This window comes from Nanorana parkeri, unplaced genomic scaffold (assembly GCF_000935625.1).
Source record: "Nanorana parkeri isolate BGI_ZX_2015 unplaced genomic scaffold, ASM93562v1 scaffold310, whole genome shotgun sequence".
In the NCBI taxonomy this organism is placed as follows: Eukaryota; Metazoa; Chordata; class Amphibia; order Anura; family Dicroglossidae; genus Nanorana; species Nanorana parkeri.
In genome coordinates, this window is record NW_017306578.1 from 491,038 (window position 1) to 510,888 (window position 19,851).

A 19,851-nucleotide genomic window follows, 5' to 3' on the forward strand; every position below is an offset into this window, starting at 1 on the left:
ACTAGTGTCTGGTCTTCAAAAACAGGGCTACTATGTGGGGAGGGGGGTCATTTTCCCACTTATGCCCTCGTCAGGCTCCAGTGTTACCCAGTGAAGTTCAAGTACTTGCAGTATTGTCTTGGTTTCTTTCATCTTATGCCAAACCGATCCAATACTTCTCAGGTAATCATTTTCAAAGGCAATGTCATTGATGATTATTTCATTATTGGAGCTGAATACTGATCACCAATTTAAGGGGGCACTTTACTAATCATTGCTGTGAGGGGAACCTTTAATGGCCACAAATGTCTACTGACCTCCAATGTGAAGGGAACTTTTCTTCACTGACAACCAATGTAAGGACCCTTTCCCCTCAGACAATAAATGTGAGAGATACCTCACTGACCCACAATGTCAGGGAACACTTCACTGACCACCTATGTAGGGAGAACCTTTACTGACAACAAATGTAAGGGGGGATTTACACTTCCCACCAATTAAACAGAGGCGATTACTCTGAACAATATGTAATGATGGCATTTTCCATTGAACACCAATGTAAGGGGGCATGTACACTAACCACAAATGTAAGTTGGCATATACTCTGACAAGGTGCACTGGCTACCACAGACCATCAATAGATAAAAATTAGGTCCTTTGCCACCTGTGTTAGAGGAACCTGATGGTTGTGGGTGCAAAATACAGGGTATCATTTACATTTTACTGTAAAGAGGAGGTCACCTTTAGTGGTACAACCACTGGAGTTGAACCTGGGATATGACTGCTTTCAAGCACAGATATCCTCAGAGTCATGTGTAGGGTGCCATAAACTTGCACACTTGGCTCTGCCAAATATAGAAGTTTCTTTCAATATTGAGAGAAGGACAAAAAGTAGAGAGCGAGCTTTCAGTGCTTAGTTTTTAAGCAGGATGTATAGCAACAGAACAAGTATTCTAACCGGTCCAATTGTTTACCTTGCAGCAGTGTAAGGCCATAACCGGGAGCTCGCGTGCTACTGCGCATGCACAGGTCCTAGTCTTCCGGGTTGCTGGAAAACATGCGTATGTGCGCACAATGGAATGTGGCGCACAGGAAGTGACACAGTGGCGCAAAGGAAGTGACTCACAACCCTCTAATAGATGTTCCTATTTAAACCAGCTGGCTCAATGGGTCAGTGCTGAACGGTCTTTCAGCTTGTGTTCCTGCTGATCTGTTGCCTGTTACCTCGACCCGAACTGCTGCTGACTTCGACTGATTGCTGCCTGCCCCTGACCTCTGCCTCCTCCTTCTGTACCATGCTGATCGTCTGGCTTGACCCCTGGCTTGTTTGACCTCGCTCCAGTTTCTGCTGCAAACTTTGCTGACATCACAGCTGTGCACCAGCCCTGCTCATCCTTCCAGGGATCCAGTTGCAATCCAGGGGTGTGAGACGAGAGCTGCAAGGGAGACCTACTCAGCTTATCGGTCCTCCACCAGGTCCGTGATAAGCAGGTAGCCTGCAGTATCTGCAGGCACCCTCAAGCATCAGAACTTTGCCTCCTATTCATGATTACCTTAACCCAGGGCTCAAAATTTCAAATCCTGAGCGACTAGCCAGGCCTTAAAAGTTACTCACCACCAGTTGCCCCACCTAACCCCTACCCTGCCCCGGCCTTAACTCTGCCAGGTCAGCGGTGTGACGCACAGTACAGAAGTCAGCAGTACAGAGGTCAGTAATTTAACGCACAGCGTAGAAGTCAGTGTGACGCACAGCGCAGAAGTCAGTGTGACGCACAGCGCAGAGGTCAGTGTGACGCACAGCTCAGAGGTCAGTGACGCACAGCGCAGAGGTCAGTGACGCACAGCGCAGAGGTCAGTGTGACGCACAGCGCAGAGGTCAGTGTGGCGCACAGCTCAGAGGTCAGTGTGGCGCACAGCTCAGAGGTCAGTGTGATGCACAAGCTCAGAGGTCAGTGTGAAGCACAGCAAAGAGGTCAGTGTGAAGCACAGCAAAGAGGTCAGTGTGACGCACAGCGCAGAGGTCAGTGTGACGCACAGCGCAGAGGCGTGTGATGCAAAGCGCAGAGGTCAGTGTGATGCGCAGGGGTCAGTGTGACGCACAACGCAGAGGTCAGTGTGATGCACAGTGCAGAGGTCAGTGTGACGCACAGTGTAAGGAAGAAAGAAAAGGGACTTACAGTGCACTTAGCTGGTATTCAGGTGCCTCTTCTTTCTGGATGGCCGGTCTCACTGTCTCTGCAGTCTTCCTTCCAGCCTGGCAGCTGAGGTGGGCGGAGGAAGCTGCAGAAGACAGCAGTACTGAATGTCATTGAGGTGCACCGCCGGCGGGACCAGAGATGGGGCACTACCGATGCGGCGATCATTCCCTTCTGTTCTCTCTTTTCCTCTGCCGCTCTGTAGCTGCAGTAGCCGATGAGAAGAGAGAACAGAAGCGAGCAATTGCTGCGGCGGTAGTGTCCCATCTCTGGTCCCGCTGGCAGCGCACCTCAATGAGATTCCACTCGCCCCCACGCAATTTTCACTCGCCAATTGAGAGGGTGAGAGTGGAAATTTTGAGGCCTGCCTTAACCTATATTCTTAACATATGGGAAGCCGTTGGAGATTTTTATCTGGGACCAAAAATCTAATTTTTTTGCATTGCAGCATTGGAGGCTTAACATTTCAATGTTTACAACTTTTTTTGCATAGAAATGTACTTTTCAACTTAATGTAGAACCTTACCTGATAGATCCCCGCCATGCATGTAAGTACAGCTGCCACACTAATAGCATAGCACTCCTTTCCACACTCAATGTCCATTAGGCCCAAACTAATGTTGACTGATGTTATGTTCATGATGCTGCTGCCATTTATTCCTTCTCTTCCATGGATAGCATCATCATCCAGGTCAAAACCTGCCAGCTGCACTTCTCGATCCACAACTTGGCCAATCATTAGGCTAATCAAGCTAAAAATGCCCACAGACACATGTCTAGAGGTCCCCATTACGAAATATATTAAATTGGCAAAGAATGATGTGTATAAGCTGTATATTGGTTGCAGGCCTGCTAACAGGGAGTAAGCTATGGCTTGGGGCACTAAGATAATGCCAATTATAAGCCCTGACATCACATCTCCCCATGTGTTTTCTTTGAAGTTGTATTTTGGAAGCCATCGTATTACAGGGAAAAAACCTGTGACAGTCTTCTTGGCCTTTTTGGCAGAACAGGTGCATTTCTTTGTTAACTTTGCTTTCAGACTCTTCCTGATGTTCACACCTTTATCTGCCTTCCTTTCCAGTTGTACATGAACGTGCTTTGGGGGTTCATCTAGATGGTTTTCTTCAGTCTCAAGCTGCATGTTTATTTTGCTCCGATCATTAAGCTCTGAAAATATAAAGCAAATTGATTAGTACTTTAGTTTAAGGCTTGCAAGCAAATCATCACCAAATATAATTTAGATTCACTTAATCAATAAACAATTAATGAATCTGTACTGTATATACTTCTGCATCCAGAGTCAATGCTTGCACTCAGTAGAAGCAATTTAAGTTAATGGCCATCTAGTCTGCAGGAAGAAGCATGAAGAAAATAATTATGTAACAAGCCACTTTTGGCATTAGCAGTTAGCGGGCTCTTGGCAAGGGTCTGAAAGTGCACCTTAGAGACTGAGTCTTTACTTTGTGTAAAGTAATTAATATATGATTAAGCATTGTATATTCTAAAAGTAATCACTAGGGTTAGTTATTTCTATACTGTAAACAATTGCAAAAACAGTTAAACCAATAGTAAATTATATAAAATACACACGCGTAAATTATGTAAAATAAGCATTTCACAGCAGGCACCAAAAGTGCCATATCTTAAGTTTTAGGCTCCTTTCACCTGTGCGTTTTTCTGTCGGATCTGATCGGAAGCCTTTGTTGGTCTATGGACAGCCACATCTAAATGGACGGGCATCCATTTACACGTAGTTACCCCCTGGCTCCGGCCAGGTCCAGAAAGATAAGCGGAACAGAGTTCTGTTTCACCGGACATGATTGTGCCGGATTGGGGGTAATCTGATGTAAACAGACTCCCCATAGACCAACACTGGTAATTTAATTTTTTTTCCTCCATTGCAAGATGGAGGAAAAAACTGGATAGACACGGGTGCCACAACAGTGACATCCCTTCCAAACTGCTCCATTCAGCAGGAGACCTGTGCATGGATCCCCTCCTGAACGGAACCCACGGGGCCTTAAAGTTCTGTCTGAGTGTCAATCGAGACCATTCTGTGCAAATAATGACTTTCTACAAAACATGCAGCCATCACTGGAGTGCATATATGTAGACCGGAAGCCACTGCATGAGATTAGCTGCGCTGAGATGCAATCAAATGCATGAATGTAGACAAGGAGCCACTGCATGAGATTAGCAGCAATACGATGCAATCAAATGCAACTCACAGGCCACAGCAACTTGGTAGTATGTGGTAGATTAACAAAGCTTAAGGCTGGGTCCATACCTAGGCGATTTTGTCTTGCTGATTTAGCCATGCGATTTCACACAAAACAGAGAATTGCATTCAAGTCTATGAAAGCTGTTCACTCCTTTGCGATTTGTTGCGTGTTAGAAATGGCCTGTCGCGCAAAAGGGTGCAGGTGCTATTTTTGGGGTGGTTTGGGTCCCATAGACCCATATGCATTGAAAACCGTGCGATTTTAAAGCAAAATCACGCAAGCTAAAACGAGCGACGACAGCACGAAAGCAGCTCACCAGCTCAGTCGCCTAAGTGTGAACCTAGCCCTAAAGCCATCCAGACTAGTATACGTAGATTGTGGAAAGAAAGCCATCAGCAGCCATTATTATCTAATGTTATTGTTTTACCAACTTGATTACAACAGTGTCAAAACTAATTGCAAATAGGCAATCACTTTGCAACAGTTGTTAGTTAAACAGGCCACAGCTTTTAATGCTGTTATATGAACTCATTAACACGTATAGGTATTACATACTAGCACTGCTCTATCGACTGACTCGGGTGGATATGTTTGTTTAAGTCAGCATTTTATTGTTCTATAATCTTGGGTACTGCTGCACCATAGATCACCTCTATGCAGGGCCTGATAGTGGAGGAGAGAAGAGAGACTCCTTACTGGATCACCAGCAATAGCTAATGTTCCTTTCTGAGCATGAGTTGCTTCAGTATACTGTACTGGTTTTTCTCCATCATTCATGCAGTTGCCCCCACCCATCCTTCATGTCTGTAAAATGCCACCGCTGGAATGTTGTATATAAACGAATAGTAGTTCCAGGTATTGTAGTCACCAACACATTTTGTCTTACACTGAAGAGTTTGTCATGAAAGTAATGAAATCAGCAGCAGTGCAGCCATATATGTGAAACAGCTGTTGCCCCCTTACTTATTTAATAGCAAGCTGTGTTACCTTTTGTCTAAAATAGATACTAAACGCTGGCAGCAATACTCCCCTCCACATGCACACACTGCAGAATGCTAATCAATGCTTGTAGTTAGATTTGGCACAGCATCCTAGTGATCAGTGTTTGATCAGTACTTTGACTAGATCTCAACATAGGCCTATTTTTTTCCTGTCTTCCTACCACTGACTTGCTTGTATGTCTTGGATCATCAACTGTGGTATGGCATTTGGTTTCATGATGCAAAACGGAGCCCATGCCACCCACTTTTAAGCAATTTAGGTGGCATTGATAGAACTGTTGCAAACTTTTTTTTATTTTTTTTATTTGATCAGCTAAAAATTCATCCATATCACATTTGGCTTTGTGTTCATGTATCAACTTTGGACAAAACTAAGTTATACTAAGGCAAAAGTGCCCTGAAATTCTTATTGTTTTGAGATTCTTCATTGCTTGAGAAATGTTGTCAGTATGGCCAATTTTTGGTACATTCACTGCAGCTCCAAAGATAAAAGTTTGTGTTGCTATGGTCAAGAAAATTACATATATGGTACAGTTCGTCATTAGCATTAACCGTTCACTGCCAAGGTTTTTTTTGGTCACACGTTGTAATCCACATTTTAGACCTGAACATTACTTAAAACTGAAGAAAGTTATATATTTCCTGAAATCACAGACACTGTAGAATAAAATGGTGATAGTTGCAATTGTTTACATTGCATATTAGCGAACTCTTTCTAAAACCCAACATTTCTGTAAAAACTACACCTAAGTTAATTTTAGTGCACAAAAGCACAATATAATGCCCATTTTTGTCAAATATAAATGATGAGGTTGTGCCGAGTAAAAATACCCAACATGACAGGGTTAAAAATTGTGTGCACCCGTGAAGCGGCGATAAAATACAGTACCCCAAATTGTCCATAAGCGATGCTGTACAGGTCATCAGTTTATAGTTATCCATAAATATTTGCCATAGTGTCATTGGTATCACTCTAGCGTACAAGAAAATACCTAACGCTACCCAACGTGTAGCGCAATAGTCATCTTCGCACACCCAATGTGTGTTTAAGTTAGTATGCGCGCATTTGAGCTTTTTTACTTTTTTGTTTTTAACACTTTATTGCTATTACAGGGGGGCTCACAAGCTACTTTTGTTCCCTATGGTCCCTGTGTGTGTTGTAAAGCAGCCACCACTCCAAGCTCACTCCTGTGATAGACTACAATCTTAATACAAATTAATAAACTAAACATGGAATTGTAATCCATTACTGGAGCGAGCTTGGAGAGGTGGCTACTTTACAACACACACAAGGACCATGGGGAACAAAAGTAGCCACCCTCCAGGAAGGAAGGACAGTGTCAGCATGAATTCAGAGATGATTTGAGGATCTACAGCTGAGTGATACACAAATTAAATACATTTTTGTTAATAGGGTACTTGAATGTATTTTTAAGATTTAACTCCTGAGTTTAGTGTCACTTTAATGCAGCATTTTTCATTTATTAGCATTAATTTAGCATTTGTTTGGTTTTCGGAGTAGTTTTATTACCTGTTTATCCTTCTACTTCTATAGGGTGAGAATGTGGTTCAATCTACAGTAAAATTGCATAGCAGGATGAGATAGGGTAGTGTTAATGAATAGCCTGACTCCAGCAAACATTTTTTAAATTAGTAAAAACTGAACTATGTTATAGTGGGTACTCTAAAGCCAAATAAGATTATATATTGATAGGGAGGCAATAGGAAAAACCTCTTTCAGGTTTTAGATATTTGTTACCCATTGGGAATATTTCACTTCCTGAATGGGAGGGGAAAGCACCCTCAAGGTGCCCATACACTGCACGATTCTCGTACGATCATACAAGAATCGTGCAGTGTATGGAAGGCGTGCGAATGTTTCTAATGTACGGTATCACGACTTTTGTATATCGAGCATGTTGGAAAACCAGCCGAGAATCGTACGATTTTCGGCTGGTTTTTAACATGATCGAGAGATCACTGCCGAACGGGCACGCGCACACTGCCCGTTCAGCATTGCGGTCATCGGAAACCCACCCCTCAAGGGGGCGGGCTTGCGATGATCGCAAGTACGATCTGCCTGTCCAAGATGGGCAGATCGTATGTTTTTTAAATTACTTTACAACCATCGTAAGACTAAGGCGATGGTTGTAAAGTGTATGGCCACCTTTAGACACTGTCACCAGAACAGGTTTCCCCATTGTTAGATTTCCTCTTGCCACCTGTTCAGGAGACAAGAGTAAAATTTGGATTTCTCATCACTTAAAATCTTATAGATTTTCTAACCCTTCCACATTCTATCCAAAATTAAAAAATCTTGGCTGCAGATACTCTTTAAGCTAGTAGGTGAGTAATATTAAAATATTACAAGTGGCGGTAAGCCACATGGACTGGTGAAAGCTTTTCCAGAATGTTTATAAATCTGTCAATAATAATGTTAATAATCTGTCAATAAGGTTAAGAAATATCAGTCTATTTATTGGCAATGTATCTAACTTAGCAAAACTGTGACTGAGTGCTGTGATTTCAAAGGCAATTACGTCATCAGATGAGGCATCTTCTTAATGTTCATATTTTTTGTTAAGCTGTTTGCTATTTCTTATACAAGTTGCAGCTGGAAGCAGAATTTAATTGCATGCAAATTGCATGTATTATTAACTGATTAGACATTGATAAAATCATGCGCAAATTCTCTGTGTAGACCTTCAGAGTAACATGATTCACACTATTCAAATCAGATCTTCATAAATGCTACCTCAGTATTTTTAGTATTTCGAATGACGTTTTTTTGTATTCTAGCACAAAACATAGGCATAAAAATCACACTACATTGTGCCTATTTTATGAAGTCATTTAGAACATATAGTCATGATTTAAATGTTAAATTACTGGTTTATTTTATTGTTTTGTATAACCTGTGATTTAAACATTATTTTCTAAAGTCAAAGCTGTGCACAACTCTCCCTTTTTATTATTGATGGAGTTGAAACATGTTAAAACATTTTGCATTTTCCACAAGACACTCTAATCATTTGTTATGTTTGGGAAGAACGTTGTAGTTGAGGGTAGAAAATACCTCTAGGGATTTAATTTACATTGGAGAGCAGATCGTGCTTTTTGCTGTCTGTTATGCTCTGCAGTCTTACTCAATATCATGGCCTGCACTTTGCAGCCCATTCATAAAATGCATTCAGTAGCATTAAGCCTTATAGTGTTATCTGCTTAACACAGTGACTAAGGGAGAACCAGTCACATAACTTCAACCGATTAAATATCCAAGCTCATGGCTTACAGTGGAACTAAAAGGTTCGAAAAACATTGCTGCAGGTAGACTTTTATTGTGACAGGCCAGCCAATTAAGATGGCCGACGAAGATAAGAACTGACAAACAAGGCCACAATGGCTACAGAGCAAAGAGGAAGATTATGCCTGACGCAGTACTGGAGGGCTCCCTTTGGCAGATACGTTTGCCATAATGTGCAAATATACGTTAATATATATATAATATAATATACTGAAGCAGATTTAACAAACATCAATTTTTTATTAGGCTGTGCTAAGTCTTGTCTCCCAATGTCAGCAGAGTGCAATGGACATATAATGCACATCGCAGTGCTTGGTAAATGTGTGGTACTTTTTTTCTTAAAGTTTCTTTTTTTTTTAAAGCATTTGTGTGGCCGCGGTAAGGTCATACTGCTGCTTTATCAATGGTACCTCTCAGTGTCTTTTCTTGACTACTGATCAGCCTATTCTGGAAAAAAATTAAAGTAATCCCAACTTCATCTAGGAAGTCAATGCTTTGTGACACCCCCTCCACCAGCACCTCTGCTATCTCACTGATGGTCCATCACTATTCTAGATGGCTTCATCTATAGGTGTCTACTTAAATGTGTCAAAGGGTTTAACATTATATAAAATACAGTACAATACGATAATGCATATTTACCAATCCCCCCCCAAAAAAAGTGCATAAATTTGCACTCAATTAGCACCTGCAGATATGCACTATATCCTAATTATAGGCAAATGTTATTCATCATGCTTGGTTTTGATAATAAATGTGACATTTAAAGTATATGTAAAACCATATACTAAAATCTCATAAGCTTTAACATGTTAATGTCATTTCAAAAGGAATTTGGCAATATTTATAAATCTGGTGATCCTGCCATGGAGGTCCTTGTTCAGACACTTCATGTTATGGGGAGACTAAGCTCTGTCCCCTTCTCTTAGTTGAACTTGTGCATTGTCCAGTTTATAGTTCACTATTATTACCATTAGGAAATCAACCGTGACAAATACCATACAACAATTGCTCTGGAATTTGATAGTTTGAACTGGTAAGAATCTTGGTTTGTATATTTAATTGGTAATTGTTTAACCTGCAGCATGGTTAATGTCCTAGGTTGCTGCCTTTGGATCGTGATAGATTGGTTGTACATCGGATCATCTATTCTTTGGTGTGGCGTTAAGAGTGCCTAGTATAAATAAACATACGGCTGGGTAATTTTGTCAACACATTTCGGGGGGAAATGTTTGTTTGCGCACAGTGCTTTAGCAAACCAAAGGTCATTCAGTTAGTGTTTACATATACTTAATGTTCAATAGATTTAAGAATCTCCATAAAAAGGCTTGCTACGTCACCCAATCTTATGTAGTATTAGTAAAATATGGTATGATATGCAATCACCACCTTAGATTTCAGCAGCAGAATGTCTCCATGACTGCTTGCTGCTGAAAATAAAATACTTACATGTATAACAGATGGAATAAGATGTTCAGCAACCTGCCACTTTAGCCCCCATGCCTACATTTACCAGCATAATGAAAGCACAGGAAAACAATCTACATTCAACTTGGCCTAAAAGCATATTGTCAACAGCTGGTTTAAGTTGTCTGCATTCACACCTAGGCGACAGCATTTTTTCTTGTTTCTACACGCAAGTTTTTTGTGCTTTTTTGCACGCAGCTTATTTTTATTTTACTTAAAACTATAAAACTATAAAACATTATGATCTATAACCCATCCTGGTATGAAAGTCAAAGGTGTTTGCTGAATCATGCTGATAGTGTGCAACACACTGCATTGCTGGAATGCGCTCATTGAAGCATCAGCTTCAGAGTTAATCTGTTTGGTTACCATCAAGCCGTTATTTTTGAAATTCTGTTTAGTTTTAGATGTTGGGGCCTTTGAAATGGTTTTATGAGGTTATTAATATAACTTAACTATATAAATCAAAGACAGCATTTACTGCATAGGTATAGAGCTAAGCAAAATATCAGAAAGGTGTATTTTGATCTTTAGTTAGGGTATGCATGAACCTAGATTTCACCAGATTGTGGAGATCTGCTTGTTGGTTTGTGTTGATGGGTTTCCCTCGTGATTCCCTCCAAAAACTCCCACACTCTGATCTACCCTTTGACACAATCAAGTAGAGTTCCTTTATACATTCCACTTCCTGCATAGCAGGAGCAATGTCTATGCCAATGCTACACAATCACAGCTTGAAGATCTGAGACGGGCTGCTTGCTTTCACTCAATATCGTCTTTACAGCAGTGGCTTGTTGCAAATGTTTGTCATGTTTCACTCATTACATTTTTTAATTGTTCACTACAAGCTGTCAATAATTCTCATTTTGTGTCACACAGGTTTGTTGACATTGTTCACATGCTGTAACATGATGAGCAGGTGACTAGTCTGTTTGGCAGTTAAACTAAGAGATATACAGGCAGAATAAGAAGATTTAGGGTTAGTTGCCTGCTCGTAGTTTTACCCTTTCCCTTCCCCTTAACGGAGTAAGGCATACTGTACTTCAGAACAAAACCATTCCCAGGTGGCCGGGGAAGTATGCTGTCTCTGGCTTTCAGGCTTCTGCTGTAAGCTAATGGTTGCTTCAGTGACCATAAACGTATAGTAGAAGGCTTCCCCTGACTCTCCTCTCTAAATGAATTGCTGCCGCTGTGACACCAGAAACCCCCCTCCGCCTGCCGCTGTTCACACCTAAGTTTTGTCGCAAGCTGTAAAAAGCCGAACGCTGGAAAAAGTACATGAGCATTTTTTTTTTTTTGTGGGAAGATTACAGTGCGTTTGGCCCCATAGACTTCAATGAAAAAGCCTGGAATGAATGCGCAACACAAGTGTTTTGCACATTTCTGTGTGTTTTTGTACGCTTTATGTCCATTCACCACAGTGTATTTCTTCATGTGCGTGCATCTAACGTGCGCAAAAATTTGCAAAAAGGTACTAAACATGCTAGATGAAACACTCGACAAAACGCATGCTAATATGCGCAAAAACGCTAACGCCTAGGTGTGAACCGTGCCTTACAACTACCCATGTCCTGGTAAATCATGTGATAAATAAGCTTCTTGCAAGATGGACGACCTCCTGTTGAGGTAACAGTGGTAATAGACCCTGGTCAACAATATGGCGTGGATAGTTCTGACCTTAATAAGGTTTGGTTGGAATCTGAACCTTCAGATTCTGTGTTTGAGCTGACTCATTGCTTAGGGTATCTTGGTTTGATCCTGAACCCAGCTCAGACCAGAGTTTTACTTCCAGAAGAGACTGTTCCAAGACTCAGAATCTTCTGTCCAAGAGTTGACCAACTCTTTGTTTCGGTATAAGAGTCATGGGGATAGTTGTAGCTTCCTTCGAGGCAGTCCTGTTTGCCCATTTTTTTTCATCAGATCCATGCATCTCAACATTCTGTCATTGTGGGATGAATATGTCTCTGGCCTTCTGGCTCATAAATCCAGCTCTAGAGTTGGGGAAATTCTTCCTTCCGATCTCTTGGAAGGTTTCCTGATCTCTTGGAAGATTGATACTAGCCTCAGGGACTGTCCTAGACACATTGATGGTGCAGGGGAGAATCCATCAGACAATGCCATTGCAGTGGTGTACATGAACCATTAGGGAGGAACCAGAAATCTTGCTGCAGCAAGACCAGTAGAAAATGATTCTGGGTAGAACTTCTTCACATTCCAGTCTTGTCTACTATTCACATCCCAGGCATGGGCAAGTTGCAGACAGACTCAGCCATCAGTACCTTGACAAGAGCCTGTGCCACTGGTGAGGGAGCCCCGATGTGGACCTCCTGGCCTTTAGATTCAGCAGTAAACTGGACAGGTTGGAAGCAGTGTATGCTTTGGTGGCACCATGCGATCATGGAGATTCCTACGAGGTTAAAAGCCAGGAAGTCCACTTCCCGAGAGATCTACAATCGCACATATAAGGCATACTTTGCTTGGTGCAAGGAAATAAACTTTAATCATACAAAATCATTTGTGGGATAATTCTTTACAATCAGGCCTGGATCAACAATTTGCGCTAAGTACTGGTAAGGGTTAGATCACAGCACTTGTGATCTTGTTCCAAAGACCATGAGCCTCTCATTCTTTTTAGGACCTTCATGTAGTGTGTTTCTTATGTAACTCCCCCAGTGTGCCTACCTGTTATGTTTTCCTTACTGCCATTACCTGCAAGGCATGTGTCTGAACTGGTGGCCTTGTCCTGCAATAAACCCTTTCTGGTCTTACACAAGGACAAGGTGGTATTGAGGCCTAAAGCCCCCTTCTCTCCCAAGTTGGTCTTTGCCTTTCACCTTAACCAGGACATTGTGCTCCTGTCTCTCTGTCCAGTCCCAGTACATCAGAAGGAGCTTTCCCTCCATTGTCATAATGTATTTGGAGCTGAATATGTCTACCTCACAGCTTCTGCCTCCATTAGAATGATTGACTCTCTCTTGTTCATCTGTGATGGTCCCTATGAAGGAGAACCAGCCATCTTAGTGGCTTAGCATCATAAGCATCATTCAAGCTTATGATCTTAAGGATTGGGTTCTTGTTTTTACTGTTAAGGCACACTCTAATAGATGTGTGAGTGCCTCTTGGGTTTTTAGGTACCAGACAATTGTTTCCCAGATTTGCAAGACTACCACCTGGTCTTCTCTAAATACATTATCTAGGTTTTACCTGGTGGATATTTAAGCCTGTTCTAATGCCAGCGTTGAGCGTAAGGTCCTTTTAGGCTGCTAGTTTGTTTTTTAGTTGGGCTTGTTAATGTTTTGTTTGCTGTGTTGACCACCTCTCGGTGGACACCTTTTGGATATCCCAAATGTCAATACATCCTGTGTACCCCAATGAATCAAAACAGGATTTTTGTACTCGCCATAAAGTCCTTTTTATTTTTATTTTTTTAATTAATTGAGGGACACCACCCCTCTGCATTTTTGATCTTGCTCTTGGCACTGCTTTGTTATAGAACTGAGCCATGCAGGGCCTGGGAGAGGTTACTCCCAGTTTCAGGCTGTTCACTGTATTTTGTCTGTCTGTGTCCAAATCCTACTAGAGGTGGCAGTATAACCCAAATGTAAATTAATCAGTTCTCTATGTTGACTGCAGAACACTTGGAGAGGGGGACGTGGAAACATATTTTATATGGAAACATATTTCCTTGGTGACCATGCTGCTCCTCTATGTATACAGTAAAGTGAGAGAGTGTTGTCAGTCTAGCACAGGAAGTATGTTACTGGCAGAATCAGGAAATGAAAATAAAGGAAAAAAAGAAGCTAATTAAACCACTACATGTAAGGATGGGTAAGCTCCAATAAGTTACATTTTTTTCTTGGGCTTGGATACACTTTAACTGTCCAAGCATACATGTTGCAGGCACTACTTCAGCAGTATTTTAAATTAAGATAACAGGTTCACATTAAGAAAATATCATGCTGCTGAGCATAGAAGGTTAAGTATCAAGGAACAGGTGAAGTTACTGTATTGTACTACAGTCCTGGTATACAGATGATCATGAATCTAATTATATAAACATTTTGCTAATTATTTAAACATTGTTATCCTTCTAGGGAGATTCCTAGGAAATGATGAGTTCCCTAAATCTTGCAAGAAGACAATCCAACTCAGTGCAGTATTGTCTTTTTGTGAAATGTGGGATCCTTGTTATTCCCAGGATCTCATCAGTAGAATCGTGATGTCACTCTTGTGAACATGTGGTGGATGGAAGTCAGGGCTAAGGTAAGTATTTATTCTAACATTTTTCTTTACAGGTATATTTTTGCCCTGCTAACATATAGCGATTTTCTATAGGGGATGGGGTCCTGGTCTAATTAATGGACCTAGCATTTTACTACAAGGTCTGTTTTAGCATTAACTGTATGTTTTAAAATGTCACTTCTGAATTGTTTGAAAACAATAAGGTATAATCTGGAATTCCCCTTTCTTTCTCTGAACTGTTACATTTCTATTTAAGACTCTCATTGGGAGGTCTTTTGATTTATCTTTAACCTTTATAGATAAGGTTATGGTAACATTTTAAGGACTGAAGGTATTGCACAAGCTGTCAGCTAGCTCGCTCTAGCACTACTTGCTACTATTGTTATACATTTTAAAATCGTCTTACCAAGTGCTGTTTTTGTCCACTGAAGGGTCTCTTCTCCTGAGATGTGTTGTTTTTTATGAGCTTTAATATGTACTCATTTGTGGGCTGGTCTTTATGAAGACCGAGAATTCTTTGGCAAACTGGCGTAGGTTACCTGTAAACATTACAAGATAATCTTATTATTGTTGCAGTAGGTACGACTTTAGTAAACAAACACTTCTTCCATGTTTACTGCTGGGGCTGTTATGCTTTGTTCTTACTACAGTTTTGTCAGTGTTTGAGAATCATATGGGTGCTTGACCCCTTATACAAACAGGGCCAGGGCCATAATTAATTAAATTTGAAGGGATGCTAATTATGACAGGCAAGGACTATAATGGATACAGCGTATAAAGACATGTATACGTCTTTGTCACCAGTAGTTTGTTATAGTGTGTATGGTTATGAACCATCATCAAAATTTGATGAGTTGGTTAATTATTGTTTGGTGTTGAGCCTCCCAGGTTTTGTTTTAATAGTAGTTTTTGCGTATAGGCATGCCTGGTATATGCAATAATATCCATTATGGTGTGTATAACACACTGTTTTAGACAGAAATACACTAGAGGGCTAAGTAAGCATGGTTTAACAAAATAGATACTAACAGTTATGTTTTTTAAATTTTATCATACATCTCTTTTTTAATAGTAACAGCCTCTGTATTCAGAAGAGTATAATTACTAATCAAACACCGAGTGGATGTGCCAGGCAACTATTCTGGGGCAAACGCTTTGCACAGCCTTTTCTGTTTCACCAATCATGGCCATGCAACCCCTCTTATGGAATAAGGAGCATGAGTTTTTTTTACAATTGTCATGTGTCATCATGTCTGAAGAAAGTGCCATGGAAAAGCCCCAGCCTAATGACTCCTAACATGTTATCCCCTGTTTGTTCACTGTATTTTTGAATATTTTCTTCCTATATAAGTCTTCTTGAGGAAAAAAACAAAACATTTATAAACGGTACCTTTCACCATTTACATGCACAAATATATACGCACTTGCAAATTGCGTTATTAATATGATGTAGTGTGGCCACATAGATCTCTGCTAAATAAAAGAGGCACAGTCTTCCCACTGTTTCTGTTTTTTTTCTGTTTTTTTTTCTGTTTTTTTTATGCTTCATCCATAGATTATTGTTCAAAGTTCATATTATCAAAATGTTAGAAGTTTAAAGAAGATTGAAATTGCAATAGAATCTTTACAATGGAAACTCACTTGCGAGAGCTTTTATTTGTACATGCAGGTTTTTACTGATGTTTTAGTCATCTTTTCTGTTTTGTAATTATTCTAATATTTGTCCTTCATGTAAGCAGCACTGGTCAAAATTGTAGTACGTTTACAAGCACACAGCTTATAGTAGAACTGTTCAGCAGACTGTCCCCTTTAAATTAATAGCTGTCATCAGCGGCTCACAAGCTGCTGATGACCGCTAATTTTAAAAATACCGGGCGCCCCCCCCCGGCAATTGGTAAAGACTTTGATCCCTTTTTAAATAGGCACGTGTTCTAGGGAGCATAATGCATCTGCTGGTGTGAATGGACCCTAATTAATCTGATCTGATCTTATAGACTTTCCAGGCCAACGAATTAGGAAAGTCGGCAAATGTGGAAACATATTTTTAAATAAGGGAGGTCAGTAGTTGTAGTCTTTAGATGTATGTCATCTCTGAAAGAACTTTTACTTAAAAAGAATAACTGATCTGTGCTCAAGGTTGCTGCACAACCAAGAGAACAGAAATATGAAAATAACAATTAAAGTAGAACTGAAGCCAAAACTTTTTTTAGTTGTGAATAGAGTAAGGGAGGGTTATAACTCCTGTCTGCTTTATTTTTTGCTATCTGAGTCCCATTTGGGGAGATTTTCTTTCACTTCCTGTCCTTCCACAATAGGAAATGAGGAAATCCCTCCAAAGTAAGGGAAATCCCTTGTGGTCAGCAGGGTCACAAGAACTAGTGTCTACTTTGGAAGATTTTTCGTCCATTCCTGTTCTGATGACAACCCACACTTTGGGATATTCTTGCATTTTCACTATAATTTATAACGGTCACTAGAACAAATATAGAAGGTGAATCTCTCTAACGGGGCCACAGAGAGCAATAAAGACCTGAAACGTGACTTAATTCAGTGGTTCTCAACCTGAGTAACCTCAGGAACCACATTTGTCCTTGGTCATTAATTTGCAACCGCACTGGAACGCACATTGCAGTACCATGCACTCTGGTGTGGGCAACTGAACTGTGGACGGGAGGTGCATTTGTGGTGGCATTCAAATGAACGTGCAGTAGGTGCGAATGCATGGTGCAGTGCGTAATCACAAGGGGTTGTGTGATCAACGCACTGTGCTAGTGTGAATGGACCCTCAGAAACACTGAGAGATTCACACAATCTCAAAACATCTTTTTTTAAGATTCACCCAGTCTCCCTACCTTACGAGAACTGGAGTGGATCCTCAGCTAGGGGTCCAGTGTGGGCTGCTGTGCTCTGGCGGAGCTCAATCCGTATGTGCATTGCTTGTACCTTAGCCCGCCCTGCAGAGGTGCCAGGAGCCAGAATGTGATATCACTCCGGTCCACCAATAGCAAATCCCCTTCATCAGGCAGAACTTGTTCTGCCTGATAAAGGGGATCCTGTGAGGCCCCAAAATGTCGCATTGTGTTTATCACATTATGCTGCTCATACGTCAATAAACAAACTTATTTAATTTGCCGTGTCGGTGTCTATATATTTTGTTTGCTATTTGAACACGGTTGCCAACCGTTGACAGCCGCAGGTTCATGGATGCCACTCCGGTCCAGACACCTCTACAGAGCACGCTCGGGAGCTGTAAGCAATGCATGTATGGATGGAGCTCCCTCATGGCCATACCCCCAGCCCACCCCACCTCAAGCTGACACTCGGCGTCGGGCAGTATATTTTGAATGGCTGCTCGGCGCAACAACTGACAGTGCTGCATTAGAGGTAGGCTGAGGAGCACAGTAGAAGACACACGGTGACCCACTGAACACGGGGTTGTGACCCATATTTGGGTCGCCACCCTCCAGTTGAGAACCACTGATCTAATCCCTCCCCACTCTATCCACAACTAAAAAAAAAAGTTTTCTGACTTTATTGCCATTTCTTTTTGTTAATAGGTCTGGTGAATATTGCAGCTGAAGTTCACATGCTTTTGGGAACAAATCATTTGTGTATTTTGAAATAACAAGGGGATAAATGTAGTAGACATTGCTATGTCTGCTCATCATTAGAGACATAATATAAAGTAGTTAGACTTGTGACATGTAAACAGTACAGAGGTAATGATTTGAGCAAAACATTTGCATATGTTGTAAAAAGAAATATTACAGAGAATGAAGACTTAGTACAAGTTGTCTCTTCCTCTCACATGAAAAGTCTGTTTTAGCGGAACAGGTGTGTGTACCTAAATGTCATTTACTTAACAACCTTATCTAAAAGAGGATTGTTTTTCTTACTTGGCAGACACTTACCTGTTTCAGTACTGCATTGATAGCAGGTCATTAAAATAACTGCATATCAATTTATCTTGAGAATGTAAAATGTTGTTATAGATGTTTATTTGACAGGATTTCATCTACAGTAGCCTTAGTCAACCTTAGTGTTCTCCTATTGGTAGGACATGCTGACAAGGGTCTTCTGGAACTTTTAGGCCCCGTTCACACTGAGGGATTTATCGCGCGGTAATTCCCGCGATATCGCGGCTATTTACAGCGCGATATCGCTCTCCAATGCTTGGCAATGGGGCAAAGGGTCCTGCTGTCGCGGGTCGTGCGTCGCTACAGCAGGACTCTTTTTGGAGCGAATTTTGCTGCGATTCTAGCTTGCTCAATGCAAGCATTTGCGCGATATCGTGCAAAATGTAAATCGCGCGACGAACGCGCGATTTGCGAATCGCACAGTGTGAATGGGGCCTTACTTCTAGACCTAGTACAGAGACTTTGTTTTTGATCTCAAGTATTATTTTGGATTAGCTGGTGTTAATGAAGTCTTGCAGAATGAATCTGACGGTAATGTGAGCACGATTACTACCTGAACAATATAAAATGAAAAGCAATAGATGTTTTTTTCATGCAGCAATTTTACATATTTTCCTTCAAGATATTTTTTTGTGTAGCATTATGAATACAATTAGTTAATAAAATTTGATGTAGCACCCTGTTCAAGTTAATTAAAGGGGAACTATGAGGTGAGTGCTTTTCACTCATCCTCATAGTTCTAGCCGACCTGGATAAGGAGGCAGACAGCTTCTACGTGGTGTCCTTAAAGGAGAACTGTGAGGCGAGTGAAAATCCCTCAGCCTCATAGTTCTAGCCGACCTGTGACAATGAAACTGTCACAGGTCGGCTCAGTAGATCGGGAAGTGAGCGAACACATACCGGCGTTCGCTCACTTCTGGATCCCATCACGGCACTCTGCCGTGGCAGGGGAGGGACTGGATTCCCCCCTCCCCGCTCCGATCCTCCAGCGCTGACTTGTGGAACGGACAGGGAAGGGGGCGGGTACAGCTGACTCTGCCTCTAGATAGGCAGAGCCAGCTGTCACTCATGCAGACATAATTGTCGGGATCCGCTTCAGCTGCGGCGTCTCAGTATACCGCGAGCTATAGCTCGCGTTATATTGAGCTTAGGGTGATGGGAGGATGCTAGTAGGGCTGCAACAACTAATCGACATAATCGATTATAATCGATAACAAAGCAATGTGCAAAGTCCATAAGTTAGAGTGATATTAAAGTCAAAAGGATTCTCAGCTATTTAAAATGCTGATTAAATCACTTACAATAAATGCTGCTCCTTGATGTTTAAAAGTTTAGTTTCCTGCAGAAGCAGCTTGTCCCGTGAACTCTAGCCCTGACTTCCTGTTTTAGAGTGACTCCTTTCTCAGGTGATATGAAGTCACCCTGGCATGTATTAGTAAGCTGTGTGCGTCTCCACAGACATAGCAAGTCAAGGTGCTTCCCTCCCCCCTGCCCCCCCCCCTTCCCCCTCCATCATTCTCC

The 19,851-nt window shown here is 41.4% G+C and overlaps 2 protein-coding genes across 2 annotated transcripts in view; one reads left to right on the plus strand and one right to left on the minus strand.

Annotated features, from left to right (window-relative positions):
* Nucleotides 1–19,851, plus strand: part of IDUA (iduronidase, alpha-L-) — a 108,699-nt gene that overhangs the window by 30,393 nt on the left and 58,455 nt on the right. The window lies entirely within an intron of this gene.
* The window catches only part of LOC108788187 (sulfate anion transporter 1-like), a 32,288-nt gene that overhangs the window by 8,630 nt on the left and 3,807 nt on the right, over nucleotides 1–19,851 (minus strand). The window contains exons 2-3 of the mRNA XM_018557920.1: nucleotides 14,820–14,952; nucleotides 2,701–3,344 (exon numbers count right to left, since the gene is read on the minus strand). Of these exons, the coding sequence (XP_018413422.1) occupies nucleotides 2,701–3,318 (618 nt within the window). The 5' untranslated portion in view covers nucleotides 3,319–3,344; nucleotides 14,820–14,952. The remainder of the gene's footprint in view (nucleotides 1–2,700; nucleotides 3,345–14,819; nucleotides 14,953–19,851) is intronic.